Raw genomic sequence first — 27,246 nt, forward strand, 5'->3', positions numbered from 1 at the left:
AACAAATAGGATATGATAAATTTTATGAAGGTGAATTCGAATCACGTGTGGACTCTTAATTACCTATCTATTGAATGTCAGTCTCATTGTTTATAAGTCAGTTTATTGTTTCTTCTTTTTGTCGCTCTTTCTACACGTCTTTATACACCCTTTCACAAATTTAAGACCAGAAATAACAAATAAAACAACAATTAAAAGATTAAATAGAGCAAAGCAGACAATATCAACCATATACATTTCAAACCAATGAAGATATAAACTGGAAGGTTTGAAAGTCATTCCACTGTGGCGAATTGTGTACTCGATCCAGTACATTGCCAGATCTAAAGGCTGCATAGGTCTGTCCTTGATCAAGCTAGACAACCGTCTAACATTATTTCTATAACTAAAACAAAAAAAAAATCAATTTTATAATGATAAAATTCATTTATCTACTCACCTAGGATTGTTTAGTGTTTCATTAACTGCTTCAAAAAGTGTTTCTTCTGACAACTTCGAAAGCGATACCACGCACGCAACGCCGTTGCTTTTAGCTCTAGCCATATTCATCTTCTGGTCAGCCAGAATGGGTACCCCGACCATAGGGACCCCATTGACGATGGCTTCCTCCGTACTTAACAAACCACCGTGAGTAATAAACAGTTTTGTATTACGATGGGCCAAAATATCTCTTTGGTTCCACCACTTGGATATAAATACATTTTCGGGTTTATCGGGTAAGTCCGTTTCGAATTTCCACAGGACTTTTTGTTTGAGTTTAGCGAAAACCCTGAATATAGCGTCACGTGTGTCCTCAGATAAATCAGAACTGTGTAGAAATGACCCTAAGCTAAATAAAATCGCACCGTCTGTGGCACCATCTAGGAAAGCCTGCACTTCTTTGTCTAGAGGTTTGCTAACAACGTGAAACCCTCCAATTTCGACCATGTTATAAGGTAAAAGAGCGTTTTCTGACGTTGTCACATGAGAGTTAAGTAACATTAAACTAGCGTTGTACAAAACCTTGTCAAAATCCATCGTCGATGGAAAATATTTGGCCATATAGTTGCGTTGTTCGGGATAAAAAACGTAATGTCGATAAAAATAATCAAAAACTGTCCCATATAGATTGCGTAGTCTTTGGAAAAATCTCATTTTGTTGGTATACTGGGTGTACGTAACTGCATTGATTGTTGGTAGCATTGGCGCCCCCATACACTCCCGATTCCATTCGGTTGACCCCATCGAACTGAACAATACCAAAGGTGCTTTAAAATGAGCAGCAAAACCTTTCAACGCATCATTAAAAAAATGCTCGACTATTACTAAGTCGAAATGTTCATTCGACTGCAGCAGTTCTTGCACTTCTTTGTTTTGTAGCGTCTTTTCTGTAATGAAGTTCCCGAAAACGTACGTCGCTTTGATGTTCTTGAATAAACTTTGGGACTCGAGGTTCCATAAACTAAAATCGCCTAAGTACAAAAATAATAATTAAGAATGGGGTTTTAAGAACGTCCTCACCAGCAGTATCTCTTATCAATTCTTTAGTTACAATTGTTTTATAATTTGGAGGTTGATTTTTAGGTTCATGTGGACAAATCACTGTAACTTGGTGTCCTCTTTTTGCCAGTTCGGTCATCAAAATATCGCTGAGTACGAACTGGCTGTGGCCAGGAGCTGGAAATATTCCTAAAATGTTGGCACATTCCGCACGGAGAAAGAGGAATGATGTAATCAGTAACACTACGTTCATAATGTCGATTTTCAACTGATCGTCGACCCGACCCAGATAAAAATAGCGTAACACATAAGATAATAAATTCCCAAAACCAATCACAGATTTGGATTTACTTTAATCAGTCACTCAGTTTTATGTTTGACATTATTTCGTACGATTAGTCGTACAATAATAATTGTGCCAAATATAGAAAAAAGTATCACAAAGGCAACCACGTCGAGTAAATTCCGTTGAAACCAATTTAAATCAGCCCCTGGATATCTGAGATGAGGTGCCCCCTGATGACGAATAACGTACTCGATCCAGTACAAAGCGCTATCTACAGGTTTCAAGGGACGATCGCGCATTATCTTGGAACGTCTGTCGATATTTTTCTTGTATCTGAAAAACCAAATTTATTCTTGACTTAGTAAATTTAACACACTCACTTTGGGTTGTTTAGAACTTGATCCAGTGCTTGGGTCAAGCTATTTTCTGTTAGTTCTTTGTAAGGGACTTCAATACCGTACTCGTTGGAAACGGCCAACGCCATGTTCATTTTCTGATCAACCATAATCGGGATACCTACTAGTGGTACCCCATGGTATACAGCTTCCATGGTACTTAGTAAACCGCCATGAGTGAGAAAGATTTTCACATTGGGGTGAGCTGAAATTTCTCAAGACTAACAAAAGTACAAAAAACTAAGCCAAAACAAACCTAAAACATCGGAAACGGGAATCCAATCCATGATTTTCACATTGGACGGTAGTTCAACGATGTTTTCTTCAAATTTCCACAAAACGTTTAGCTTGAGCTTTGCGAAAGTATCAACACACGCTTTGCGTTTTTCTTCCGGGAAGTTAACACTTCTTAGTATCGAACCCATGGAAAAAATTATAACCCCGTTGGGAGAATCGTCGAGGAATTTCTGCAAATCATAGGGTAACGGTTTTGGGTCTTCTATATGAAAACCGCCGATTTCTATAGCGTTGGGTACCATAGGTACCGCCTCATTTACACTAACGTGCGAATTGATCAGTATTAAACTTTCGTTGTTTAAAATTTTGTACAAGTCGGGTTTCCCGGGGATGAAATTTTCCACAAGTTTTTGTTGTTTAGGCAGTATGGTCCACTGGTAGTACAAAATCATGCAGATGTCGTAGAAGCTGGTTTCTAGACGTTGCCAAAAGTCCATATGGCCTGTGTGTTTTAGTATTATATTAGGAACGTACGACGATGGCGCTGGGTGTGATAGAAGAAAACTCTCAGAAACGTACAGCGGCATTGAAGCAAATAGTACCACGGGTGCTTTAAAATGGTGTGCTAGTGCTAGCAGTGCGTCATTGAAATAGTAGTAGAGGATAACAACGTCAAAATGTTGCTGCGATTTTAGTAAATTTTGGATTTTGTCATGTGAAATTAAAAATTCCGTGAAGAGGTAGTGGATGTGGGTTATATCGATAGCTTTTTGGATTGGGTTTCCGTCTTCTTTTTTAGATATCGATACGCGTGCTGTTTCGGCTGAAAATATTCATAGTGGATGAGTAGTCAACCGAAGTTACAAGCTACTTACGCGAATAGAAACTCTCGAAACCTTCGACATGAATTTGATTGATATTTTTGACTTGAGTTGTGTTGGGATAGGGTGTGATGAAAGTAACTTCGTGTCCTTTTTTGGCCATTTCGTTGACCAGTTTTGACGCTAGTATGTAATGGCTTCTGGTGGGTATTTGAGAAAGGAATAAAATTTTGGAGCAACTAGAGAATCCGGTGAAAATCACGGAAAACAGTAGGATGTAGTGCGGCAACATTTAACACGCTATTTTAATGTTGACTTAGCAGCGATGAGAGACAAACTAACTCTCAAGTTTTTATCATCAAATAGAACTCAGACGACGTAATCTTAAAATAAATCTCGCACTACGATTAGTGTGACTAATAAAAATCTGCAATTCTAGGTATCTACATTTTTATTATCACAAAGTTCAAACGAAAACAATGATTCTCACTCCGTCTTGCTTTTAATCTTCTTTTTTACAATTCGTTTTATGACGAGTGTAGCTGCAACCAGTGGCAAAAGTGTTACAACGAGGACAAAACCAACCACATCGAGTAGATTCCTTTGAAACCAATTCAAATCCGCTCCGGGATACCTAAGATGTGGCGCTCCCTGATGCCGAATTACATATTCAATCCAATACAGTGCATTATCAGCAGGTTTTAACGTCCTGTCTCTCATTATTTTCGAACGTTTTTCTATATTTCTTTTATACCTGAAAACCCAAGTTACTTATAAAACAACGCTGACGAACTAACTCACTTTGGGTTATTTAAAGCTTGATCTATAGCTCTTGATAATGTTTCCTCCGTTAAGTCGGTATAACGAACTTCAACTGCATATTCGTACGACCTAGCCAACGCCATGTTCATTTTCTGGTCACCGAAAACGGGAATTCCAACCAATGGTACCGCGTGGTACACACCTTCCATGGTACTCAGCAAGCCGCCGTGAGTAATGAAAACTTTTACATTAGGATGGGCTAAAATTTTCATTTAACACAAAAAACCCAAACAGTGAGTGAAACAAACCCAAAACGTCCGAAACGGGAATCCACTTCATTATTTTAACATTCGGTGGCAACCCAGTAAGGTTTTCTTCGAATTTCCACAAAACGTTTAGTTTGAGTTTGGAGAAGCTACCAAGAAGAGCTTTTCGTTTTTCTTCTGGGAAATGGGCGCTCCTGACGATCGAACCCATGGAGAAAAGAATAACCCCGTTGACAGAATCGTCTAAATATTGCTTCAAATCTTTCGGTAACGGTTTAGGCTCGTCTATGTGAAAACCGCCAATTTCTATAGCGTTGGGTACGTGAGGTATCGGTTCGGTGGTACTAACATGAGAGTTAATTAGGACCAGACTTTCGTTATTAAGCATTTTGTAGAGGTCAGGCTTCCCGGGAATGTAAGTATCCACGAGTTTCGCATGTTTAGGTAACATGAAGTGTTGATAGTACAATGCCATGGCGTGATCGTAAAAGGTGTTTTTCAAACGTTGCCAAAAGTCCATGTGCCCTGTGTGTTCTGTAACAATGTTTGGAACGTAGGCGGACTGGGTTGGAAATGACAGGAGAAAATTCTCTGAAGCGTATAGCGGCATTGAGGCAAATAAAATCACGGGTGCTTTGAAATAGTGTGCTAGTGCTAGCATTGCGTCATTCAAATAGTAGTACAGTATGACTGCGTCAAAATGTTGTTGCGATTTCATTAAATTTTGGATTTTTTCGAGAGAGAGTAAATGTTCACAAAATTTGTACCGCCGATGGGTCACGAACATAGCTTTCTCCCAAGATGTTGTATCTTCTTGTTTAAACATATCTTCACCTGAAATATTAAACACAAATTTGTAGATTGTTTTCATTGTTTTCGGAACTATCGGAGTCCAAAAAAAAATTTATATTATTTATAAGGTCAGAAGTCAAATAATAGTCGTCATAGGTTTTGTTAAATTATATATTACAATTTGAACTAGGTTTGCTCTCAAACAATTGGTTTAAAAACTTAAGCACAATTGATATTAAACCACAAATATGATTTTTGTAGAAAATTTGAAAATGATGTTTGAAATCCTACGTTTTAAAACTAAAGTTAAAGCTTTATTTACCGGGTAGAAAATCTTGCAAGCCCTCCAAGCTAATTTCTGTTACGTTTTGAAGTGGAGTTTCACTTGGGTATATTGTAACAAAGGTAACTTCATGGCCTTTTTTTGATAATTCTTCCACGAGTCGGGAGGCTAATATATGATGACTTCTTGTTGGAATGTGAGTAAGACTTAAAATTTTGTAACTAACACAAGCACTAATGCCAGTTCCAAAAAATAGTAGGACGTTGAACCACAGCATTCTGACTAGATGGGGAAATCAAGCACAACTGAGGCAATGTTAATACTGTCAACGGTCGGACAACAAGTGAGTCCAAACTGTGCATTGTAAACAGAGATAAGTTTTATGATACAGTGTACTGTCGCAATATTTTAATGACTAATTTAAATACACACAGACGGAAAATTCGCTCCTCTTGAGATAGTTTTTTTTCACAAAATTCACAATTTTTCTATGTCATGATATTTTTTTTGCACAGAGAGATAATTGGCAGTGTCATCTATTTTTTATAAATATTAGAATATTTTTTAATCAAGTTATTTCGTCAAAGATTATGTGACATTCCATTACTTTATTTAGCCAACAAACTTTCCGATGGCTCCATCCCAGTCGGAAGAAAAAAAGCTATAATGTACGTATTTTATGCTTAAAAGTAAATTCTACATTTTACAAAAAGTTGTTATATAGTAATTTTAATAAAAACCCAACTCCTATCATATAAATCTTTAATATCACAAGAAAATTACAAACAGCCTTCCTTTCCTATATTTACAATTTTGCTCATTCTTTTTTGTGTTTGATTTTGTTCATCGTAAGTCGTTTCAAAATAAGAATGGCTGCAAATATTGGCACCAGTGCGACAAAAGCAACGAAAGCGGCCACATCGATCAAATTTCTCTGAAACCAGTTCAAATTGATCCCGGGATATCTAAGATGTGGAGCTCCCTGGTGACGAATAACATATTCAATCCAATAAAGAGCTTCATCTATAGGCTTCATAGGTCTGTCCTGTATTATTTTTGAACGTCTCTGTATATTTTGTTTGTATCTGAAAGCAAAAATTTACCTCTAGGAGCAATCTCAACGATACACTCACTTTGGATTATTTAAAACTTCGTCTAACGCTTGCGACAGTGTCTGCTCTGTTAGTTCCTTATAGAAAACTTCTATTCCATATTCGTTAGAAGCGGCCAGCGCGATGTTCATTTTCTGATCAACTGTAATGGGTATTCCAACTAGTGGTACGCCATGGTACACACCTTCCATGGTACTTAGTAAACCACCATGAGTAATAAAAGCTTTTACATTCGGGTGAGCTGAAATTTTTCAACAACTAAAAGTAGGAAACGTGATCCCACCACCAAAAAAGCAAGTCGAAACAAACCTAGAACATCGGAAACGGGAATCCAATCCATGATTTTAACATTAGGCGGCAACCCAGCGATGTTTTCTTCAAATTTCCACAAAACGTTGAGCTTCAGTTTCGCGAAGGTATCAACACACGCTTTGCGTTTTTCTTCCGGGAAGTTAACACTTCTGATTATCGAACCCATGGAAAAAATTATAACACCGTTAAGAGAATCGTCGAGGAATTTTTGCAAGTCATTGGGTAACGGTTTTGGGTCTTCTATATGAAAACCGCCGATTTCGATAGCGTTGGGTACCATAGGTACTGCCTCATTGACACTAACGTGCGAATTGATCAATATTACACTTTCGTTGTTTAAAATTTTGTACAAGTCGGGTTTTCCGGGGATGAAATTTTCCGCAAGTTTCTGGTGTTTGGGCAACATGGCCCACTGGTAGTACAAAATCATGCAAGTGTCATAAAAACTGGTTTCTAGACGTTGCCAAAAGTCCATATGGCCGGTATGTTTGAGTACTATATTTGGAACGTACGACGATGGCGCTGGGTGTGAGAGAAGAAAACTCTCAGAAACGTAGAGCGGCGTTGAAGCAAATAGTACCACGGGTGCTTTAAAATGGTGTGCTAGTGCCAGCAATGCGTCATTGAAATAGTAGTAAAGGATAACAACGTCAAAGTGTTGTTGCGATTTTAACAAATTTTGAACTTCCTTGTGAGAAAGGAGACATTCGGTGAGCATGTAGTTCATTTGGTTTATTTCCATGGCTTTTTGCATTGGGGTACCGTCCTCTGTTGTAGATATAGACACACGTGCTGTTTCGGCTGAAAATGTACATCGAGTCTAAATAAAGGCAAGAGTACTTAAAGCTCCAGAGTACTTACGCGAAAAAATTTTCTGTAAACCTTCCAATGGAATTTGATTGATATTTTTGACTTGACTTGTGCTAGCATAGGGCGTGATAAAAGTAACTTCGTGCCCTTTTTTCGCCATTTCTTTAACTAGTTTTGACGCTAGTATGTAATGACTTTTGGTGGGTAGTTGCGAAAGGAATAAAATTTTGGAGCAACTACAAAACCCAATGAAGGTCACGAAGAATAGTACGATATTAAGCGGCAACATTGTTTCTAAATTTAACACTAATTTGATGTTGACTTAGCAGCGGTCGGAGACTAACTAAGACCCAAATTTTTATCAGAGAACACAGAGAAGCGCCATAGTTTAAATTAAATGACGGTTGAGGACTTCTCAATTTATGTTGGTAGCAGTGTTTGCTTCTAACTAGGAATAAAAGTAACTAGAAGAAATGTCATAATATTTTTAACGACGCGTTTTATTTTCGACAAATTGACACTAGATTAACCAGAATATTACAAGCTGCTTACTGTTTCCTTCACTATCATTCAGGTCACACGAATTACAATTATAGTGAAGCACGGTTTTTATTGGCATCGACTATTTAAATTTGGCGCTTGCCTTTGGCGGTTGGGGACTCCAATGGCAATAAGGGTGGTTTTGCAAAATCAGCCTCTATGTCGCTTCTCTATGTTCTCTGTTTTTATTATCCGACTGAGCTCAGATGACGTAATGTTAAAGTAGACCTCCCACCACGTATTTGCGTGACCAATAAAAAAACTGCAATTCTAGGTATCTACATTTTTATTATCACAATGCTCAAACGAAAACACAATGTTTCTCACTCCGTCTTGCTTTTGACCTTCTTTTTGAGAATTCGTTTTATGACAAGTGTTGCTGCAACCAGTGGCACAAGTGTTACAACGAGGACAAAACCAACCACGTCGAGTAGATTCCTTTGAAACCAATTCAAATCCGCTCCGGGATACCTAAGATGTGGCGCTCCCTGATGCCGAACTACATATTCAATCCAATATAGTGCATTATCAGCAGGTTTTAGCGTCCTATCTCTCATTATTTTCGACCGTTTTTCTATATTTCTTTTATACCTGAAAACCCAAGTTACTTATAAAACAACGCAGACGAACTAACTCACTTTGGGTTATTTAAAGCTTGATCTATAGCTCTTGATAATGTTTCCTCTGTTAAGTCGGTATAACGAACTTCAACTGCATATTCGTACGACCTAGCCAACGCCATGTTCATTTTCTGGTCACCGAAAATGGGAATTCCAACCAATGGTACCGCGTGGTACACACCTTCCATGGTACTCAGCAAGCCGGCGTGAGTAATGAAAACTTTTACATTGGGATGGGCTAAAATTTTCATTTAACAAAAAAAACCCAAACAGTGGGAGAAACAAACCCAAAACGTCCGAAACGGGAATCCACTTCATTATTTTAACATTCGGTGGCAACCCAGTAAGGTTTTCTTCGAATTTCCACAAAACGTTTAGTTTGAGTTTAGAAAAGCTACCAAGAAGCGCTTTTCGTTTTTCTTCTGGGAAGTGGGCGCTTCTGACGATCGAACCCATCGAGAAAAGAATAACCCCATTAACAGAATCGTCTAAATATTGCTTCAAATCTTTAGATAACGGTTTAGGCTCGTCTATGTGAAACCCGCCAATTTCTATAGCGTTGGGTACGTGAGGTATCGGTTCGGTGGTACTAACATGAGAGTTAATAAGGACCAGACTTTCGTTATTAAGCATTTTGTACAGGTCAGGCTTCCCGGGGATGTAAGTATCCACGAGTTTCGCATGTTTAGGTAACATGAAGTGTTGATAGTACAATGCCATGGCGTGATCGTAAAAGGTGTTTTTCAAACGCTGCCAAAAGTCCATGTGACCTGTGTGTTCTGTTACAATGTTTGGAACGTAGGCGGACTGGGTTGGAAATGACAGGAGAAAATTCTCTGAAGCGTATAGCGGCATTGAGGCAAATAAAATCACGGGTGCTTTGAAATAGTGTGCTAGTGCTAGCATTGCGTCATTCAAATAGTAGTATAGTATGACTGCGTCGAAATGTTGTTGCGATTTCATTAAATTTTGGATTTTGTCGAGAGAGAGTAAATGTTCACAAAATCTGTACCGTCGATGGGTCACGAACATAGCTTTCTCCCAAGATGTTGTATCTTCTTGTTTAAACATATCTTCACCTGAAATATTAAACACAAATTTGTAGATTGTTTTCATTGTTTTCGGAACTATCGGAGTCCAAAAAAAAAATTATATTCGTAAGGTCAGAAGTCAAATGATAGTCGTCATAAGTTTTGTTAAAGTATATCTTACAATTCAACCTAGGTTTGCTCACTAGAAATTGGTTTAAAAAGTTAAGTACAATTAACATCAAAGTTAAAGCTTTATTTACCCGGTAGAAAATCTTGCAAGCCCTCCAAGCTAATTTCTGTTACGTTTTGAAGTGGAGTTTCACTTGGGTATATTGTAACAAAGGTAACTTCATGGCCTTTTTTTAATAATTCTTCCACGAGTCGGGAGGCTAATATATGATGACTTCTTGTTGGAATGTGAGTAAGACTTAAAATTTTGTAACTAACACAAGCACTAATGCCAGTTCCAAAAAATAGTAGGACGTTGAACCACAGCATTCTGACTAGATGGGGAAATCAAGCACAACTGAGGCAATGTTAATACTGTCAACGGTCGGACAAGAAGTGAGTCCAAACTGTGCATTGTAAACAGAGATAAGTTTTATGATACAGTGTACTGTCGCAATATTTTAATGACTAATTTAAATACACACAAACGGAAAATTCGCTCCTCTTGAGATACTTTTTTTTCACAAAATTCACAATTTTTCTATGTCATGATATTTTTTTGCACAGGGAGATAATTGGCAGTGTCATCTATTTTTTATAAATATTAGAGTATTTTTTAATAAAATTATTTCGTCAAAGATTATGTGACATTCCATTACTTTATTTAGCCAACAAACTTTCCGATGGCTCCATCCCAGTCGGAAAAAAAAAGCTATTATGTACGTATTTTATGCTTAAAAGTAAATTCTACATTTTACAAAAAATTGTTATATGGTAATTTTAATAAAAACCCAACTCCTATCATATAAATCTTTAATATCACAAGAAAATTACAAACAGCCTTCCTTTCCAATATTTACAATTTTGCTCATTCTTTTTTGTGTTTGATTTTGTTCATCGTAAGTCGTTTCAAAATAAGAATGGCTGCAAATATTGGCACAAGTGCGACAAAAGCAACGAAAGCGGCCACATCGATCAAATTTCTCTGAAACCAGTTCAAATTGATCCCGGGATATCTAAGATGTGGGGCTCCCTGGTGACGAATAACATATTCAATCCAATAAAGAGCTTCATCTATAGGCTTCATAGGTCTGTCCCGTATTATTTTTGAACGTCTCTGTATATTTTGTTTGTATCTGAAAGCAAAAATTTACCTCTAGGAGCAATCTCAACGATACACTCACTTTGGATTATTTAAAACTTCGTCTAACGCTTGCGACAGTGTCTGCTCTGTTAGTTCCTTATAGAAAACTTCTATTCCATATTCGTTAGAAGCGGCCAGCGCGATGTTCATTTTCTGATCAACTGTAATGGGTATTCCAACTAGTGGTACGCCATGGTACACACCTTCCATGGTACTTAGTAAACCACCATGAGTGATAAAAGCTTTTACATTAGGGTGAGCTGAAATTTTTGAACAACTAAAAGTAGGAAACGTGATCCCACCACCAAAAAAGCAAGTCGAAACAAACCTAGAACATCAGAAACGGGAATCCAATCCATGATTTTAACATTAGGCGGCAACCCAGCGATGTTTTCTTCAAATTTCCACAAAACGTTGAGCTTCAGTTTCGCGAAGGTATTAACACACGCTTTGCGCTTTTCTTCCGGGAAGTTAACGCTTCTGATTATCGAACCCATGGAAAAAATTATAACACCGTTAGGAGAATCGTCGAGGAATTTCTGCAAGTCATTGGGTAACGGTTTTGGGTCTTCTATATGAAAACCGCCGATTTCTATAGCGTTGGGTACCATAGGTACTGCCTCATTCACACTAACGTGCGAATTGATCAATATTAAACTTTCGTTGTTTAAAATTTTGTACAAGTCGGGTTTTCCGGGGATTAAATTTTCCGCAAGTTTCTGGTGTTTGGGCAACATGGCCCACTGGTAGTACAAAATCATGCAAGCGTCATAAAAACTGGTTTCTAGACGTTGCCAAAAGTCCATATGGCCGGTATGTTTGAGTATTATATTTGGAACGTACGACGATGGCGCTGGGTGTGATAGAAGAAAACTCTCAGAAACGTAGAGCGGCATTGAAGCAAATAGTACCACGGGTACTTTAAAATGGTGTGCTAGTGCCAGCAATGCGTCATTGAAATAGTAGTAAAGGATAACAACGTCAAAGGGTTGTTGCGATTTTAACAAATTTTGAACTTTGTCGTGAGAGAGGAGAAATTCGCTGAGCTTGTAGTTCATTTGGTTTATTTCCATGGCCTTTTGCATTGGGGTACCGTCTTCTGTTGTAGATATAGACACACGTGCTGTTTCGGCTGAAAATGTTGATCGAGTCTAAATGAAGGCAAGAATACCTGAAGCTCTAAAGTACTTACGCGAAAAAATTTTCTGTAAACCTTCCAACGGAATTTGATTGATATTTTTGACTTGAGTTGTGCTGGCATAGGGCGTGATAAAAGTAACTTCGTGCCCTTTTTTCGCCATTTCTTTAACTAGTTTTGACGCTAGTATGTAATGACTTTTGGTGGGTAGTTGCGAAAGGAATAAAATTTTGGAGCAACTACAAAACCCAATGAAGGTCGCGAAGAATAGTAGGATATTGAGCGCCAACATTGTTTCTAAATTTAACACTAATTTGATGTTGACTTAGCAGCGGTCGGAGACTAACTAAGACCCAAATTTTTAGCATCCAACTGAGCTCAGATGACGTAATGTTAAAGTAGACCTCCCACTACGTATTAGCGTGACTAATAAAAAACTGCAATTCTAGGTATCTACATTTTTATTATCACAAAGTTCAAACGAAAACAATGTTTCTCACTCCATCTTGCTTTTAATCTTCTTTTTTACAATTCGTTTTATGACAAGAGTAGCTGCAACCAGTGGCAAAAGTGTTACAACAAGGACAAAACCAACCACATCGAGTAGATTCCTTTGGAACCAATTCAAATCCGCTCCGGGATACCTAAGATGTGGCGCTCCCTGATGTCGAATTACATATTCAATCCAATACAGTGCATTATCAGCAGGTTTTAGCGTCCTATCTCTCATTATTTTCGACCGTTTTTCTATATTTCTTTTATACCTGAAAACGCAAGTTACTTATAAGATAACGCTGACGAACTAACTCACTTTGGGTTATTTAAAGCTTGATCTATAGCTCTTGATAATGTTTCCTCCGTTAAGTCGGTATAACGAACTTCAACTGCATATTCGTACGACTTAGCCAACGCCATGTTCATTTTCTGGTCACCGAAAACGGGAATTCCAACCAATGGTACCGCGTGGTACACACCTTCCATGGTACTCAGCAATCCGCCGTGAGTGATGAAAACTTTTACATTGGGATGGGCTAAAATTTTCATTCAACACAAAAAACCCAAACAGTGGGAGAAACAAACCCAAAACGTCCGAAACGGGAATCCACTTCATTATTTTAACATTCGGTGGCAACCCAGTAAGATTTTCTTCGAATTTCCACAAAACGTTGAGTTTGAGTTTAGAAAAGCTACCAAGAAGCGCTTTTCGTTTTTCTTCTGGGATATGGGCGCTTCTGACGATCGAACCCATCGAGAAAAGAATAACCCCGTTAACAGAATCGTCTAAATACTGTTTCAAATCTTTCGGTAACGGTTTAGGCTCGTCTATGTGAAAACCGCCAATTTCTATAGCGTTGGGTACGTGAGGTATCGGTTCGGTGGTACTAACATGAGAGTTAATGAGGACCAGACTTTCGTTATTAAGCATTTTGTAGAGGTCAGGCTTCCCGGGAATGTAAGTATCCACGAGTTTCGCATGTTTAGGTAACATGAAGTGTTGATAGTACAATGCCATGGCGTGATCGTAAAAGGTGTTTTTCAAACGCTGCCAAAAGTCCATGTGACCTGTGTGTTCTGTTACAATGTTTGGAACGTAGGCAGACTGGGTTGGAAATGACAGGAGAAAATTCTCTGAAGCGTATAGCGGCATTGAGGCAAATAAAATCACGGGTGCTTTGAAATGGTGTGCTAGTGCTAGCATTGCGTCATTCAAATAGTAGTATAGTATGACTGCGTCAAAATGTTGTTGCGATTTCATTAAATTTTGGATTTTTTCGAGAGAGAGTAAATGTTCACAAAATGTGTACCGCCGATGGGTCACGAACATAGCTTTCTCCCAAGATGTTGTATCTTCTTGGTTAAACATATCTCCGCCTGAAATATTAAATATAGGCTTGTAAATTGTTGTCATTGTAAAGATTTGTTTCTGGAACGAATGATGTTCAAAAAATATTTTTGATATTCGCAAAATTACTAGTTAAACAATGCTGGTTTTTTTAAGTTATGTTTTACTAATCAGTTTCCATTTCATCAAATAATTTCTGAGCCCACGATTTGACCTATGCTTCCTCTAGATAGCAGTATGTATAATCATTATGTAATACAGATAAGGAAATTGATTTTAACAACTCAGCTACAATAGATACATAACCAAAAACAATAATTTTGCAGAAAATTTTAAGTACAAAAAATTTAAATCGACCAACCAAGAATCCATACTAAATTGAAATGAAATACTAATAAATTTAAAGCTTTGTTTACCCGGTAGAAAATCTTGCAAGTCTTCTAAGCCAATTTCTGTTACGTTTTGAAATGGAGTTTCACTTGGGTATGGCGTAACAAAAGTAACTTCATGGCCTTTTTTTGCTATTTCTTCCACAAGTCGTGAAGCTAATATATGGTGGCTTTTTGTTGGTATGTGAGAAATACTTAAAATTTTGTAACCAGCACACGCACTAAGGCCAGTTCCAAAAAATAGTAGCACGTTGAACCACAGCATTCTGACTAGATAAGAAAATCAAGCACTACTGAGGCAACAGTAATACTCTCAATGGTCGGAAAACAACTGAGTCTGATCTGTGCGTTATAAATAAAGATAAGCTTTATGATAAACGTAGTGTTATAATATTAAATAATAATTAAATGTTTTCGTGTCTTTCACTATTTTTTAAGTGATGATATTTTTTTCTGTACGGAAAATTTGGTTACCCAGTCATCGATTTTTTCTAAATAATATTTTTTTAATCAATTATCTTCGACAAAGATCGTATGACATTGCATAATTGAAGTGAGATACAGCTAACAAATTTTCCTATGGAGTCATGAGAGGAAAACTACAATGCTTATCATTCTGTCTGGTACATCTTTTAATGCTTGTAAGATAATTTTAATGAAAACCCAACTACTATCACATACGTCTTTAATATCACAAGAAAATTACAAACAACCTTCCTTTCCTATATTCACAATTTTACTCATTCTTTTTTATGCTTGATGTTGTTCTTCGTAAGTTGTTTCAAAATAAAAATTGCTGCAAATATTGGCACCAGTGCGACGAAAGCGACGAAAGCGGCCACATCGATCAAATTTCTCTGAAACCAGTTCAAATCGGCCCCTGGATACCTAAGATGTTGGGCTCCCTGGTGACGAATAACGTATTCAATCCAATAAAGAGCTTCATCTATAGGCTTCATAGGTCTGTCTCGTATTATTTTTGAACGTCTTTGTATATTTTGTTTGTATCTGAAAACGAAAATTTATCTCTAGGAACAATCTCGACAATACACTCACTTTGGATTATTTAAAACTGCGTCTAGTGCTTGCGACAGTGTCTCCTCTGTTAGTTCCTTATAGGAAACTTCAACACCATATTCGTTAGAAGCGGCCAACGCGATGTTCATTTTCTGGTCAACCGTAATGGGTATTCCAACTAGTGGTACGCCATGATACACACCTTCCATGGTACTTAGTAAACCACCATGAGTGATAAAAGCTTTTACATTAGGGTGAGCTGAAATTTTTCAACAACTAAAAGTAGGAAACGTGATCCCACCACCAAAAAAGCAAATCGAAACAAACCTAGAACGTCGGAAACCGGAATCCAATCCATGATTTTAACATTAGGCGGCAACCCAGCGATGTTTTCTTCAAATTTCCACAAAACGTTGAGCTTGAGCTTCGCGAAAGTATCAACACACGCTTTGCGTTTTTCTTCCGGGAAGTTAACGCTTCTGATTATCGAACCCATGGAAAAAATTATAACACCGTTAGGAGAATCGTCAAGGAATTTTTGCAAGTCATTGGGTAACGGTTTTGGGTCTTCTATATGAAAACCACCGATTTCTATAGCGTTGGGTACCATAGGTACTGCCTCATTCACACTAACGTGCGAATTGATCAAAATTACACTTTCGTTGTTTAAAATTTTGTACAAGTCGGGTTTCCCGGGGATGAAAGTTTCCGCAAGTTTCTGGTGTTTGGGCAACATGGCCCACTGGTAGTATAAAATCATGCAAGCGTCATAAAAAGTGGTTTCTAGACGTTGCCAAAGGTCCATATGGCCGGTATGTTTGAGTATTATATTTGGAACGTACGACGATGGCGCTGGGTTTGATAGAAGAAAACTCTCAGAAACGTAGAGCGGCATTGAAGCAAATAGTACCACGGGTGCTTTAAAATGGTGTGCTAGTGCCAGCAATGCGTCATTGAAATAGTAGTAAAGGATAACAACGTCAAAATGTTGTTGCGATTTTAACAAATTTTGAACTTTGTCGTGAGAAACCAAAAATTCGCTGAGCATGTAGTTCATCTGATTTATTTCCTTGGCTTTTTGCATTGGGGTAGCATCTTCGGTTGTCGATATAGACACACGTGCTGTTTCGGCTGAAAATGTTCATCGAGTCTAAATGAAGGCAAGAGTACCTGAAGCTCGAAAGTACTTACGCGAAAAAATTTTCCGTAAACCTTCCAATGGTATTTGAGTGATATTTTTGACTTGGGTTGTGCTAGCATAGGGCGTGATAAAAGTAACTTCGTGCCCTTTTTTCGCCATTTCTTTAACGAGTTTTGACGCTAGTATGTAATGACTTTTGGTGGGTAGTTGCGAAAGGAATAAAATTTTGGAGCAACTACAAAACCCAATGAAGGTCGCGAAGAATAGTAGGATATTGAGCGGCAACATTGTTTCTAAATTTAACACTAATTTGATGTTGACTTAGCAGCGGTCGGAGACTAGCTAAGACCCAAATTTTTATCATCCGACTGAGCTCAGATGACGTAATGTAGACCTCCCACCACGTATTAGCGTGACTAATAAAAAAACTGCAATTCTAGGTATCTACATTTTTATTATCACAAAGTTCAAACGAAAACACAATGTTTCTCACTCCGTTTTGCTTTTAACCTTCTTTTTTACAATTCGTTTTATGACAAATGTAGCTGCAACCAGTGGCAAAAGTGTTACAACAAGGACAAAACCAACCACATCGAGTAGATTCCTTTGGAACCAATTCAAATCCGCTCCGGGATACCTAAGATGTGGCGCTCCCTGATGCCGAATTACATATTCAATCCAATACAGTGCATTATCAGCAGGTTTTAGCGTCCTATCTCTCATTATTTTCGACCGTTTTTCTATATTTCTTTTATACCTGAAAACCCAAGTTACTTATAAAACAACGCTGACGAACTAACTCACTTTGGGTTATTTAAAGCTTGATCTATAGCTCTTGATAATGTTTCCTCCGTTAAGTCGGTATAACGAACTTCAACTGCATATTCGTACGACCTAGCCAACGCCATGTTCATTTTCTGGTCACCGAAAACGGGAATTCCAACCAATGGTACCGCGTGGTACACACCTTCCATGGTACTCAGCAAACCGCCGTGAGTAATGAAAACTTTTACATTGGGATGGGCTAAAATTTTCATTTAACACAAAAAACACAAACAGTGAGAGAAACAAACCCAAGACGTCCGAAACGGGAATCCACTTCATTATTTTCACATTCGGTGGTAACCCAGTAAGGTTTTCTTCGAATTTCCACAAAACGTTGAGTTTGAGTTTAGAAAAGCTGCCAAGAAGCGCTTTTCGTTTTTCTTCTGGGAAGTGGGCGCTTCTGACGATCGAACCCATCGAGAAAAGAATAACTCCGTTAACAGAATCGTCTAGATATTGCTTCAACTCTTTCGGTAACGGTTTAGGCTCGTCTATGTGAAAACCGCCAATTTCTATAGCGTTGGGTACGTGAGGTATCGGTTCGGTGGTACTAACATGAGAGTTAATAAGGACCAGACTTTCGTTATTAAGCATTTTGTAGAGGTCAGGCTTCCCGGGAATGTAAGTATCCACGAGTTTCGCATGTTTAGGTAGCATGAAGTGTTGATAGTACAATGCCATGGTGTGATCGTAAAAGGTGTTTTTCAAACGTTGCCAAAAGTCCATGTGACCTGTGTGTTCTGTTACAATGTTTGGAACGTAGGCGGACTGGGTTGGAAATGACAGGAGAAAATTCTCTGAAGCGTATAGCGGCATTGAGGCAAATAAAATCACGGGTGCTTTGAAATGGTGTGCTAGTGCTAGCATTGCGTCATTCAAATAGTAGTATAGTATGACTGCGTCGAAATGTTGTTGCGATTTCATTAAATTTTGGATTTTTTCGTGAGAGAGTAAATATTCGGAAAATCTGTATTGCATCTGGTTTACGAAGAAAGATTTCTGGAGCGGGTTTGCGCCTTCGTGGGCAAACATACTTCCCTCTGAAACATTAAATATACACTCGTGCAGTGTTTTGTTGACGCAATATTTTTAATATTCGCAAAGTCATAAGTCAAATAACACTCGCCCTCGGTTCTGTTAAAGTATATTATCAATCAATTTACATGTCATAAAAGAGTGATTGTTAAGTACACAATCGATTTAAACTGTTCTTAGGTTGCAGTATGCATAGTCACTGTATAAAAATGATAAGGGTATTGATTTTAATAACTCAACTTTAATAGATGGTAAAATTGCACAACGAATTTTGAAAACCCATAATTACCGGTACTCACCTGGAAAAAGATCTTGTAACCCCTCTAAACCAATTTCTTTTACGTTTTTAAATGGAGTTTTTCTTGGATATGGTGTAATAAAAGTAACTTCATGACCTTTTTTTGCTATTTCTTCCACAAGTCGTGAGGCTAATATATAGTGACTTTTTGTCGATATGTGGGAAATACTCAAAATTTTGTAACTAGCACACACACTAATGCCAATTCCAAGAAAAAGTAGGACATTGAACCACAGCATTCTGACTAGACCGAGTAATCAAACACCACTAGCCAAGGTCGGGGAACAACTAAATCTGATCCGCGTGTCGTACACAGAGATAATAGTACTACATTACGTAAAGATAATTTGCGATGTTTAAAGTCCAATTAGTCGAGTCATCTGTCAAACGGTTTTAAATTTAATAAAAAAACAACCACTATCATAAAACTTTAATATCACAACAAATTACAAACAGCCTTATTTACAATTTCTGTTATTCTTTTTTATGCTTGATTTTGTTTTTCGTAAGTCGCTTCAAAACAACAACTAGTGCTAATACTGGCACTAGTACCACGACAGCAACTAAAGCCGCTACATCAATCAAATTCCTCTGAAGCCAGTTCAGATCCGCTCCAGGATACCTAAGATGTGGGGCTCCCTGGTGACGAATCACATACTCAATCCAATAAAGAGCACTATCAATGGGTTTAAGAGGTCTGTCCCGTAATATTTTTGAACGTCTTTGTATATTTTCTTTGTATTTCGGATTCTTTAAAACTTCATCCACCGCTTGCGACAATTTTTCTTCTGTTAATTCCTGGTACGAAACTTCAACAGCGTATTCGTACGACGCAGCCAAAGCCATGTTCATTTTCTGGTCGGCGAAAATGGGGATTCCAACCAATGGTACCGCGTGGTACACACCTTCCATGGTACTCAGCAAACCACCGTGAGTAATAAAAACTTTTACATTGGGATGGGCTAAAATTTATCACTTATAATAATAATAATAATAAAATAGTTTGCAGACGCACCTAAAACATCCGAAATCGGTATCCACTCCATAATCTTGACATTGGGCGGCAAATCCGGTAGCTCTTGTTCGAATTTCCACAACACATTCATTTTCAGCTTTGAGAAAACATCAATCAGTATTTTCCTCTTATCCTTCGGGAAATGCGCGCTTCGCACAATCGAGCCCATTGAAAAAAGCACGACTCCGTTCTTAGAGTCGTCGAGGAACTTCTGCAAGTCTTTGGGTAGCGGTTTGGGTTCTTCGATATGAAAACCCCCTATTTCTACAGCGTTGGGTACCACTGGTACCGCTTCGTTCGTACTAACGTGCGAATTAAGCAGTACTAAACTCTCGTTGTTCAAAATTTGGTACAAATCGGGCTTTCCGGGTACGTAGGCATCAACAAGCGCTTGGTGTTGAGGTAACATGAACCAGTGGTAGTACAGAATCATGAACGCGTCCAGGAAGCTGTTTTGAAGTCGTTGGTAAAAGGTCATCCGTCCCGTAAAGTCGGTTAAGATGTTTGGGACGTAGGAAGATGGTGATGGGTGCGAAAGAAGAAAACTTTCGGAAACATACAGGGGCATGGAAGCAAATAGTACCACTGGAGCTTTGAAATGGTGTGCTAGTGCAAGCATTGCGTCGTTTAAGTAATAATACAATAAAACAGCGTCATAGTGTTCTTGGGTTTTTAACAAATCGTGAATCTTGTCATGCGAGAGTAAGTACTTAGTAAAGTTGTACTGGATTTTGTCTACGAAAATAGCTTTCTGGAGCAGGGACGTGTCTTCTTTTTTGAACTCGGATGTGCAGGTGGTGCCGGCTGAAACACACGGCTTAGTATCACTGGTTGCATAACGTCAATCAGTGTGTTTACTAAACTAAATAACCTCACTTACGTGGAAAAAGGGCTTGTAATCCCTCCAAAGAAATCTCTTTAACATTCTTTTCCTGTGTTTTTTCTGGAAACGGTGTGACGAACGTAACTTCGTGCCCTTTTCTCGCCAATTCCTTGACAAGTTTTGAGGCTAGAATGTGATGACTTTTGATAGGTATGTGAAAAAGGGTTAAGATTTTGTAACTATCGCCACTAGTAATCACGACTGCAAAAAGCAGTAGGAGGTTAAACCACAACATTGTTGCGGATCTAAAACTAATAAACCAAACGTATCACCGTCACGGTCAAAGATCAACTGACACTGAATTGGTAGTCTTGGTACCGACATAAGTTATATATAGAGCAGCGAAATTGGAGGTCATCAGACGCTCTAGGTGCATAGGACACAATTTTTACTTTTATCATTTTTATGAACACACTTGGAGGGACAAAATGGTGCCCCGCCCACCCACCCTGTCTCAATTGGGATGATTTTTTTTATGTGTCGTGAGCAAAGGGGGCGGAGCTTAACTGCAAAATCCTCATTTCTCTACAAGAAATTAAAAACATATTTTTGAGTAATATAAACCCCGCCCACCCACCCTATTTCAATTGTGATATTTTATTATCGTCGAAAGCCAAATGAGCGGAATTTACTGGCAAAATCCAAATTTATTTACAAAAATGTACCACTTTAAACATGTTTTAAGTTTCTAAGAATAATAAAATCACCACAATTGAGATGGGGTGGGTGGGCGGGGTTTATATTTGCTTGTTTTTCTTAATATACACAGTATTCTTTGAAAGACACGATACTCAAAAACATGTTTTTATTTCTTGTAAAAAAATAAATATGTTGCAGTTAAACTTCGCCCTCTTGGTTCGCAACGAATAAAAAAATCGTCACAATTGAGATAGGGCGGGTGGGCGGGTCACTTTTCGAAGGTGTATGAAAAACAACTGGAATCTTTTAGTGTTGCCAAGGCTGAAAATCGCTTAAAAAAACAATAAGAAACTGAACCACTATATTCTGATCAGGCGTGTCTAATTCAAAACTAATTTCACAATGCACTGTCACGATCAAAGAGCAACTGAGCAAATAAAATGTCTATGGACAATATTTCTTCAGTCCTTCTTGCGTTTAACTGTAGATTTTGCGCACTTTTTGAAAAGTACTATTAGTACTAAAATGGGCAAAAATGTCACAATAGCTACAAAAGCAGCTACATCAAGAAGATTCCTCTGGAACCAGTTCAAATCAGCTCCGGGATGTCTAAGATGTGGCGCCCCCTGATGCCGAATTACGTACTCAATCCAATATAGTGCATTATCAGCAGGTTTTAGAGGTCTATCTCGTAGAATTTTTGACCGTTTTTGTATATTTTGTTTGTACCTTGAAAAAAAAATGTATGTCGAGTGAGTGTCCATTATGAAGGTACTCACTTTGGATTATTGAGGGCTTGATCTATAGCTCGGGATAAGTTTTCTTCAGTTAGCTCGGTATAAGGAACTTGAATAGCATACTCGTAGAAAGAAGCAACAGCCATGTTCATTTTCTGGTCGCCGAAAATGGGAATCCCGATTAGTGGTACCCCATGGTGTACACCTTCCGTGGTACTTAGTAGACCTCCGTGAGTAATAAATGCTTTCACGTTCGGGTGGGCTACAATGACTCGTTTAGGGGTAGTACCGAAACTGCGACGAACCAACCTAGTACATCTGAAACCGGAATCCACTCCATTATTTTAACATTCTTTGGTAAACCACTGACGTTCTCTTCAAACTTCCACAAAACATTCACCTTCAACTTGGAGAAAGTCTCAATAAAAACTTTTCTTTTGTCTTCGGGGAAGTGGGCACTTCTTGCAATGGAACCCATCGAAAACAGTACCACTCCATTCGCAGAATCGTCGAGGAACTTCTGCAAATCTTTGGGTAGTGGTTTGGGGTCTTCGATATGAAAACCACCGATTTCGACAGTGTTGGGTACTACAGGTAGCGCTTCGGTGGTACTAGCGTGCGAATTTATCAACAACAAGCTTTCGTTGTTAACAAGCTTGTACAAGTCGGGTTTACCGGGTATATAAGCATTCACTAGTTTCTGGTGTTTGGGTAACATAAACCACCAATAATATAGTATCATGAACCCGTCAAAAAAACTATTTTTTAAGCGCTGCCAAAACGTCATATGACCTGCGTATTGTGTTAAAATGTTTGGAACGTACGAAGATGGTGACGGTTGCGATAGAAGAAAACTTTCAGAAACGTACAGCGGCATTGAAGCGAATAGAATCACGGGTGCTTTGAAATGGTGTGCTAGTGCTAGCATTGCGTCATTCAAATAGTAGTATAGTATGACTGCGTCGAACTTTTCGTGCGATTTTATTAAGTTTTGGATTTTTTCGTGCGGGAGAAAGTATTTACAGAAGTTGTACTGGATTTCGTTGACGAAAAGAGCTTTCTGGATTGGTGTGGTGTCTTCGTGTGTGAACATCGAAGTCGTTGCAGCTGAAAAAACACGTCATTAGTAATTATAGTTTGCGGCACTCGCGGCCGGCTCGTGCCACAAACTTCATCCTTTAGCTTCCAAATATAAACAACGCGTCGTGTGCAAAAGTATCACATTCTTACTGAGTTTGCTTTAGTTACAATCCAATAAATAAATACACGTTTACGTACTTTGGAAAAGAGTTTGTAGACCCTCTAAAGGAATTTCTTTTACGTTCTTGACCGGCGTTTTGCTAGGGTAGGGCGTGATAAAAGTAACTTCATGACCCTTTTTGGCTATTTCTTTGACCAGTCTGGAAGCTAGAATGTAGTGGCTCCCGGTGGGAATGTGATAAATCGTTAAAATTTTGTAACTATCACTCAAACTAACAAGAGTTCCCACGAGGCAAAAAAGTTTGAACCACAACATTTTCGGTCACGTTGACGACTGAACTACGAATAAATTGATGCTAATGTAGTCAAGGCCAACGAAATTCTAACGAGATGTTCGTTGAGGTCTTACACAGCGTTAGAGACTCGGGAATTTAGTGTCAAAGAAAAAATCGTCTAATAATTTTTGACACTAAAAATAATATGATACAAATATAGAACTATAACGGGTGTCCGGAAAACCGCGGATTTACTCTCAGTATTATTATTAATTTTAATTCGTTATCATGTAGATGACGAAAAAAATCTAAGTTTATAAAAGTAAAATTGACAACACTGCAGGCACTTAATGCGTGAATATTTACTGATTTCTTAGTAACGATGGTGACTGAAATCCACCTTTTATTTTTTTTAGGACCAACAACCAGTAGTCATTAATCGTTGTAGATTATTATTAATAAAACAAGCTCTTATTTTGCAATAATAAATAAACCAAAAAAAAAAATAAAACATTTATAAATAATAAACAAAAACATAACCAACAAAAGAAAAATCCATTAAAACATAACCAACTAAACACTAGAGAAGATGTTCAAAATTCCTGCCTTGTGCATACAAGTAAGCTCGCAATGTTTCCAAATTTTGATCTTTTTGTGTAAAAGTTAGTCATCAGTATTTGCTAAGATAAAACTGATTTTGGCAAATCACATACCTTCTAAGAAAAGAGAGGGTGGGTGGGCGGGGTTAGTATCTGTTAAGATAAGACTGATATTGGCAAATGACCTACTCTCTAAAAAAATTAAGGGTAGAGGGTATATCATTTGGCAAAATCAGTCTTATCTCGGCAAGTATTGGCCCCGCCCACCCACCCTTTTCTTTTTCAAGGGTATGCGATTTGCCAAAATCAGTTTTATTTTGTCAAGTACTATCCCCACCCGCCCACCCTTTATTTTGTTACAGGGCTAGTACTTGCTAAGATAAGGCTGATTTTGGCAAATGAGATTATCTCTAAGAAAAAAGAGGGTGGGTGGGCGAGGTTAGGATCTGCTAAGATAAGACTGATATTGACAAATAACCTACTTTCTAAAAAAAATTAAAGGTAGAGGGTATATCATTTGGCAAAATCAGTCTTATCTTGGCAAGTATTGGCCCCGCCCTCCCACCCTTTTCTTTTTCAAGGGTATGCGATTTGCCAAAATCAGTCTTATTTTGTCAAGTACTATCCCCACCCGCCCGCCCTTGATTTTGTTACAGAGCTAGTACATGCTAAAATAAGACTGATTTTGGCAAATGAGATCCCTCCAAAAAAATAGAAAACGGATGGGAGGGGTTAGTATCTGCTGAGACAAAACTGTCCTTCGCAAATGACATATCGTCTAAGAAAAACGAGGGTGGGTGGGCGGGGCTAGTACTTGCTAAGATAAGGCTGATTTTGGCAAATGAGATTACCTCTCAAAAAAAGAGGGTGGGTGGGCGGGGTTAGGATCTGATAAGAGAAGACTGATATTTGCAAATAAGCTACTCTCTAAAAAAATGAAAGGTAGAGGATATATCATTTGGCAAAATCAGTCTCATCTTGGCAAGCATTGGCCCCACCCACCCACCCTTTTTTTTTCAAGGGTATGCGATTTGCCAAAATCTGTCTTATTTTGCCAAGTACTATCCCCACCCGCCCGCCCTTTTTTGTTACAGGGCTAGGTACCTGCTAAGATATTCCTGATTTTGGCAAATGACATATCCTTTAAGAAAACAAAAGAGGAGGGGTTAATATCTGCTGAGACAAAACTGATCTTCACAAATGAAATATCGTCTAAGAAAAACGAGAGGGGCTAGTACCTGCTAAGATAAGGCTGATTTTGGCAAATGAGATTACCTCTCAACCTCGGGGTTAGGATCTGCTAAGATAAGACTGATATTGGCAAATAACCTACTCTCTAAAAAAAATGAAAAGTAGAGGGTATATTTTTTTTTGCAAAATCAGTCTTATCTTGGCAAGCATTGGCCCCGCCCACCCGCCCATTATTTATTTCAAGAGTATGTTATTTGCCCAAATTCTCTTATTTTGTCAAGTACTATGCCCACCATTTATTTTGTTACAGGGCCAATATCTGCTAAAATAAGACTGATTTTGGGAAATGAGATTATCTCTAAGAAAAAAGAGGGTGGGTGGGCGGGGCCAGTATCTGCTAAAATAAGAGATATTGACAAATAACCTACTTTCTAAAAAAAATTAAAGGTAGAGGGTATATCATTTGGCAAAATCAGTCTTATCTTGGCAAGTATTGGCCCCGCCCTCCCACCCTTTTCTTTTTCAAGGGTATGCGATTTGCCAAAATCAGTCTTATTTTGTCAAGTACTATCCCCACCCGCCCGCCCTTGATTTTGTTACAGAGCTAGTACATGCTAAAATAAGACTGATTTTGGCAAATGAGATCCCTCCAAAAAAATAGAAAGCGGATGGGAGGGGTTAGTATCTGCTGAGACAAAACTGATCTTCGCAAATGACATATCGTCTAAGAAAAACGAGGGTGGGTGGGCGGGGCTAGTACTTGCTAAGATAAGGCTGATTTTGGCAAATGAGATTACCTCTCAAAAAAAGAGGGTGGGTGGGCGGGGTTAGGATCTGCTAAGATAAGACTGATATTGGCAAATAACCTACTTTCTAAAAAAGTGAAAAGTAGAGGGTATTTTTGCAAAATCAGTCATATCTTAGCAAGCATTGGCCCCGCCCACCCACCCATTATTTATTTCAATAGTATGTTATTTGCCAAAATCAGTCTTATTTTGTCAAGTACTATGCCCACCCTTTATTTCGTTACAGGGCCAATATCTGCTAAAATAAGACTGATTTTGGGAAATGAGTTTATCTCTAAGAAAAAAGAGGGTGGGTGGGCGGGGTTAGGATCTGTTAAGATAAGACTGATATTGGCAAATAACCTACTCTCTAAAAAAATGAAAAGTAGATAGCATATCATTTGGCAAAATCAGTCTTATCTTGGCAAGAATTGGCCCCGCCCACCCACCCTTTTTTTTCAAGGGTATGCGATTTGCCAAAATCAGTCTTATTTTGTCAAGTACTATCCCCACCGGTCCGCCCTTTATTTTGTTACAGGGCTAATACCTGCTAAGATAAGACTGATTTTGGTAAATGAGATCCCTCTAAGAAGGCGGATGGGAGGGGTTAGTATCTGCTAAGATAAAACTGACCTTCGCAAATGAGATTACCTCTCAAAAAAAGAGGGTGGGTGGGCGGGGCTAGTACCTGCTAAGATAAGGCTGCCTTTGGCAAATGAGATTACCTCTCAGAAAAAAGTGGGTGGGTGGGCGGGATTAGGATCTGCTAAAATAAGACTGATATTGACAAATGACCTAGTCTCTAAAAAAATGAAAGGTATATCATTTGGCAAAATCAGTCTTATCTTTGCAAATATTGGCCCCTCCCACCCACCCTTTTTTTTTTCAAGGGTATGCGGTTTGCCAAAATCAGTCTTATTTTGTCAAGTACTATCCCCACCCGCCCGCTTTTTATTTTGTTACAGGGCTAGTACCTGCTGAAATAATACTGATTTTGGCAAATGAGATCCCTCTAAGAAAATAGAAGACGGGTGGGAGGTGTTAATATCTGCTAAGATAAATCTGATCTTCCCAAATGACCTAAAACTTAAACGCTTAAAGATTTTTCAAAGTTTTGGCGTTAATTTATTCAACTACTATTGTATTTATTTACACTGTAAATATTCCTCTTAGTCTTA

General features: G+C 38.3%; 10 protein-coding genes across 10 annotated transcripts; all 10 read right to left on the reverse strand.

Annotated features, from left to right (window-relative positions):
* Positions 1-86: 86 nt before the first annotated feature.
* LOC135136579 (UDP-glycosyltransferase UGT5-like) lies at positions 87-1,794 on the reverse strand. The gene is made up of 3 exons (XM_064065939.1): positions 1,501-1,794; positions 440-1,451; positions 87-385 (listed from the first exon to the last, which is right to left on the reverse strand). Exons 1-3 carry the CDS (start codon positions 1,730-1,732, stop codon positions 103-105), a joined length of 1,527 nt encoding a protein of 508 aa, XP_063922009.1. The 5' UTR covers positions 1,733-1,794; the 3' UTR covers positions 87-102.
* Positions 1,795-1,814: 20 nt separating this feature from the next.
* LOC135136580 (UDP-glycosyltransferase UGT5-like) lies at positions 1,815-3,576 on the reverse strand. Its single transcript, XM_064065940.1, has 4 exons — positions 3,273-3,576; positions 2,417-3,220; positions 2,146-2,365; positions 1,815-2,098 (listed from the first exon to the last, which is right to left on the reverse strand). The coding sequence occupies exons 1-4, from the start codon at positions 3,508-3,510 to the stop codon at positions 1,840-1,842; spliced, it is 1,521 nt and encodes a 506-aa protein (XP_063922010.1). The 5' UTR covers positions 3,511-3,576; the 3' UTR covers positions 1,815-1,839.
* Positions 3,577-3,651: 75 nt separating this feature from the next.
* Positions 3,652-5,664, reverse strand: LOC135136583 (UDP-glycosyltransferase UGT5-like). The gene is made up of 4 exons (XM_064065943.1): positions 5,361-5,664; positions 4,289-5,080; positions 4,020-4,239; positions 3,652-3,972 (listed from the first exon to the last, which is right to left on the reverse strand). The coding sequence occupies exons 1-4, from the start codon at positions 5,596-5,598 to the stop codon at positions 3,705-3,707; spliced, it is 1,518 nt and encodes a 505-aa protein (XP_063922013.1). The 5' UTR covers positions 5,599-5,664; the 3' UTR covers positions 3,652-3,704.
* Positions 5,665-6,069: 405 nt separating this feature from the next.
* LOC135136055 (uncharacterized) lies at positions 6,070-12,553 on the reverse strand. The gene is made up of 8 exons (XM_064065181.1): positions 12,251-12,553; positions 11,387-12,190; positions 11,099-11,318; positions 10,786-11,050; positions 7,607-7,877; positions 6,743-7,546; positions 6,455-6,674; positions 6,070-6,406 (listed from the first exon to the last, which is right to left on the reverse strand). The coding sequence occupies exons 1-8, from the start codon at positions 12,486-12,488 to the stop codon at positions 6,139-6,141; spliced, it is 3,090 nt and encodes a 1,029-aa protein (XP_063921251.1). The 5' UTR covers positions 12,489-12,553; the 3' UTR covers positions 6,070-6,138.
* Positions 8,378-10,297, reverse strand: LOC135136585 (UDP-glycosyltransferase UGT5-like). The gene is made up of 4 exons (XM_064065944.1): positions 10,007-10,297; positions 9,003-9,794; positions 8,734-8,953; positions 8,378-8,686 (listed from the first exon to the last, which is right to left on the reverse strand). Exons 1-4 carry the CDS (start codon positions 10,242-10,244, stop codon positions 8,419-8,421), a joined length of 1,518 nt encoding a protein of 505 aa, XP_063922014.1. The 5' UTR covers positions 10,245-10,297; the 3' UTR covers positions 8,378-8,418.
* An 86-nt stretch (positions 12,554-12,639) lies between the features above and the next one.
* On the reverse strand, positions 12,640-14,762 carry LOC135136582 (UDP-glycosyltransferase UGT5-like). The gene is made up of 4 exons (XM_064065942.1): positions 14,456-14,762; positions 13,277-14,068; positions 13,008-13,227; positions 12,640-12,960 (listed from the first exon to the last, which is right to left on the reverse strand). Exons 1-4 carry the CDS (start codon positions 14,691-14,693, stop codon positions 12,693-12,695), a joined length of 1,518 nt encoding a protein of 505 aa, XP_063922012.1. The 5' UTR covers positions 14,694-14,762; the 3' UTR covers positions 12,640-12,692.
* Positions 14,763-15,096: 334 nt separating this feature from the next.
* On the reverse strand, positions 15,097-16,961 carry LOC135136578 (UDP-glucosyltransferase 2-like). Its single transcript, XM_064065938.1, has 4 exons — positions 16,637-16,961; positions 15,773-16,576; positions 15,485-15,704; positions 15,097-15,436 (listed from the first exon to the last, which is right to left on the reverse strand). The coding sequence occupies exons 1-4, from the start codon at positions 16,872-16,874 to the stop codon at positions 15,169-15,171; spliced, it is 1,530 nt and encodes a 509-aa protein (XP_063922008.1). The 5' UTR covers positions 16,875-16,961; the 3' UTR covers positions 15,097-15,168.
* A 59-nt stretch (positions 16,962-17,020) lies between these two features.
* Positions 17,021-19,044, reverse strand: LOC135136581 (UDP-glycosyltransferase UGT5-like). Its single transcript, XM_064065941.1, has 4 exons — positions 18,746-19,044; positions 17,660-18,451; positions 17,391-17,610; positions 17,021-17,343 (listed from the first exon to the last, which is right to left on the reverse strand). Exons 1-4 carry the CDS (start codon positions 18,981-18,983, stop codon positions 17,076-17,078), a joined length of 1,518 nt encoding a protein of 505 aa, XP_063922011.1. The 5' UTR covers positions 18,984-19,044; the 3' UTR covers positions 17,021-17,075.
* Positions 19,045-19,159: 115 nt separating this feature from the next.
* On the reverse strand, positions 19,160-20,989 carry LOC135136491 (UDP-glycosyltransferase UGT5-like). Its single transcript, XM_064065789.1, has 3 exons — positions 20,640-20,989; positions 19,760-20,563; positions 19,160-19,706 (listed from the first exon to the last, which is right to left on the reverse strand). Exons 1-3 carry the CDS (start codon positions 20,875-20,877, stop codon positions 19,219-19,221), a joined length of 1,530 nt encoding a protein of 509 aa, XP_063921859.1. The 5' UTR covers positions 20,878-20,989; the 3' UTR covers positions 19,160-19,218.
* A 636-nt stretch (positions 20,990-21,625) lies between these two features.
* LOC135136529 (UDP-glucosyltransferase 2-like) lies at positions 21,626-23,572 on the reverse strand. The gene is made up of 4 exons (XM_064065869.1): positions 23,297-23,572; positions 22,328-23,125; positions 22,061-22,280; positions 21,626-22,010 (listed from the first exon to the last, which is right to left on the reverse strand). Exons 1-4 carry the CDS (start codon positions 23,532-23,534, stop codon positions 21,743-21,745), a joined length of 1,524 nt encoding a protein of 507 aa, XP_063921939.1. The 5' UTR covers positions 23,535-23,572; the 3' UTR covers positions 21,626-21,742.
* Positions 23,573-27,246: the final 3,674 nt, after the last annotated feature.

This window comes from Zophobas morio, unplaced genomic scaffold (genome assembly GCF_036711695.1).
Source record: "Zophobas morio isolate AGI-343-1 ecotype UQ-CSIRO unplaced genomic scaffold, CSIRO_AGI_Zmor_V1 ptg000026l, whole genome shotgun sequence".
Lineage (NCBI taxonomy): Eukaryota > Metazoa > Arthropoda > Insecta > Coleoptera > Tenebrionidae > Zophobas > Zophobas morio.

Bases quoted from the DNA above. Each gene is read 5' to 3' on its own strand.
- LOC135136579 (XM_064065939.1), bottom strand. From the start codon at position 1,732: ATGAACGTAGTGTTACTGATTACATCATTCCTCTTTCTCCGTGCGGAA. The intron at 1,452-1,500 runs GTGAGGACGTTC...TTTTGTACTTAG, and splicing joins ATTGATAAGAGATACTGCTG to GCGATTTTAGTTTATGGAAC. The intron at 386-439 runs GTGAGTAGATAA...TTTTTGTTTTAG, and splicing joins GAAACACTAAACAATCCTAG to TTATAGAAATAATGTTAGAC.
- LOC135136580 (XM_064065940.1), bottom strand. From the start codon at position 3,510: ATGTTGCCGCACTACATCCTACTGTTTTCCGTGATTTTCACCGGATTC. The intron at 3,221-3,272 runs GTAAGTAGCTTG...GAATATTTTCAG, and splicing joins TTTCGAGAGTTTCTATTCGC to CCGAAACAGCACGCGTATCG. The intron at 2,099-2,145 runs GTGAGTGTGTTA...TTGGTTTTTCAG, and splicing joins CAAGTTCTAAACAACCCAAA to ATACAAGAAAAATATCGACA.
- LOC135136583 (XM_064065943.1), bottom strand. From the start codon at position 5,598: ATGCTGTGGTTCAACGTCCTACTATTTTTTGGAACTGGCATTAGTGCT. The intron at 5,081-5,360 runs GTAAATAAAGCT...TTAATATTTCAG, and splicing joins CTTGCAAGATTTTCTACCCG to GTGAAGATATGTTTAAACAA. The intron at 4,240-4,288 runs GTTTGTTTCACT...TGAAAATTTTAG, and splicing joins TCCCGTTTCGGACGTTTTGG to CCCATCCTAATGTAAAAGTT.
- LOC135136585 (XM_064065944.1), bottom strand. From the start codon at position 10,244: ATGCTGTGGTTCAACGTCCTACTATTTTTTGGAACTGGCATTAGTGCT. The intron at 9,795-10,006 runs GTAAATAAAGCT...TTAATATTTCAG, and splicing joins CTTGCAAGATTTTCTACCGG to GTGAAGATATGTTTAAACAA. The intron at 8,954-9,002 runs GTTTGTTTCTCC...TGAAAATTTTAG, and splicing joins TCCCGTTTCGGACGTTTTGG to CCCATCCCAATGTAAAAGTT.
- LOC135136055 (XM_064065181.1), bottom strand. From the start codon at position 12,488: ATGTTGGCGCTCAATATCCTACTATTCTTCGCGACCTTCATTGGGTTT. The intron at 12,191-12,250 runs GTAAGTACTTTA...CAACATTTTCAG, and splicing joins TTTACAGAAAATTTTTTCGC to CCGAAACAGCACGTGTGTCT. The intron at 7,547-7,606 runs GTAAGTACTCTG...GTACATTTTCAG, and splicing joins TTTACAGAAAATTTTTTCGC to CCGAAACAGCACGTGTGTCT.
- LOC135136582 (XM_064065942.1), bottom strand. From the start codon at position 14,693: ATGCTGTGGTTCAACGTGCTACTATTTTTTGGAACTGGCCTTAGTGCG. The intron at 13,228-13,276 runs GTTTGTTTCTCC...TGAAAATTTTAG, and splicing joins TCCCGTTTCGGACGTTTTGG to CCCATCCCAATGTAAAAGTT. The intron at 12,961-13,007 runs GTGAGTTAGTTC...TTGCGTTTTCAG, and splicing joins CAAGCTTTAAATAACCCAAA to GTATAAAAGAAATATAGAAA.
- LOC135136578 (XM_064065938.1), bottom strand. From the start codon at position 16,874: ATGTTGCCGCTCAATATCCTACTATTCTTCGCGACCTTCATTGGGTTT. The intron at 15,705-15,772 runs GTTTGTTTCGAT...GAAAAATTTCAG, and splicing joins TCCGGTTTCCGACGTTCTAG to CTCACCCTAATGTAAAAGCT. The intron at 15,437-15,484 runs GTGAGTGTATTG...TTTCGTTTTCAG, and splicing joins GCAGTTTTAAATAATCCAAA to ATACAAACAAAATATACAAA.
- LOC135136581 (XM_064065941.1), bottom strand. From the start codon at position 18,983: ATGCTGTGGTTCAATGTCCTACTTTTTCTTGGAATTGGCATTAGTGTG. The intron at 18,452-18,745 runs GTGAGTACCGGT...TTAATGTTTCAG, and splicing joins GTTACAAGATCTTTTTCCAG to AGGGAAGTATGTTTGCCCAC. The intron at 17,344-17,390 runs GTGAGTTAGTTC...TTGGGTTTTCAG, and splicing joins CAAGCTTTAAATAACCCAAA to GTATAAAAGAAATATAGAAA.
- LOC135136491 (XM_064065789.1), bottom strand. From the start codon at position 20,877: ATGTTGTGGTTTAACCTCCTACTGCTTTTTGCAGTCGTGATTACTAGT. The intron at 20,564-20,639 runs GTAAGTGAGGTT...CGTGTGTTTCAG, and splicing joins ATTACAAGCCCTTTTTCCAC to CCGGCACCACCTGCACATCC. The intron at 19,707-19,759 runs GTGCGTCTGCAA...GATAAATTTTAG, and splicing joins ACCGATTTCGGATGTTTTAG to CCCATCCCAATGTAAAAGTT.
- LOC135136529 (XM_064065869.1), bottom strand. From the start codon at position 23,534: ATGTTGTGGTTCAAACTTTTTTGCCTCGTGGGAACTCTTGTTAGTTTG. The intron at 23,126-23,296 runs GTACGTAAACGT...GTGTTTTTTCAG, and splicing joins TCTACAAACTCTTTTCCAAA to CTGCAACGACTTCGATGTTC. The intron at 22,281-22,327 runs GTTGGTTCGTCG...GAGTCATTGTAG, and splicing joins TCCGGTTTCAGATGTACTAG to CCCACCCGAACGTGAAAGCA.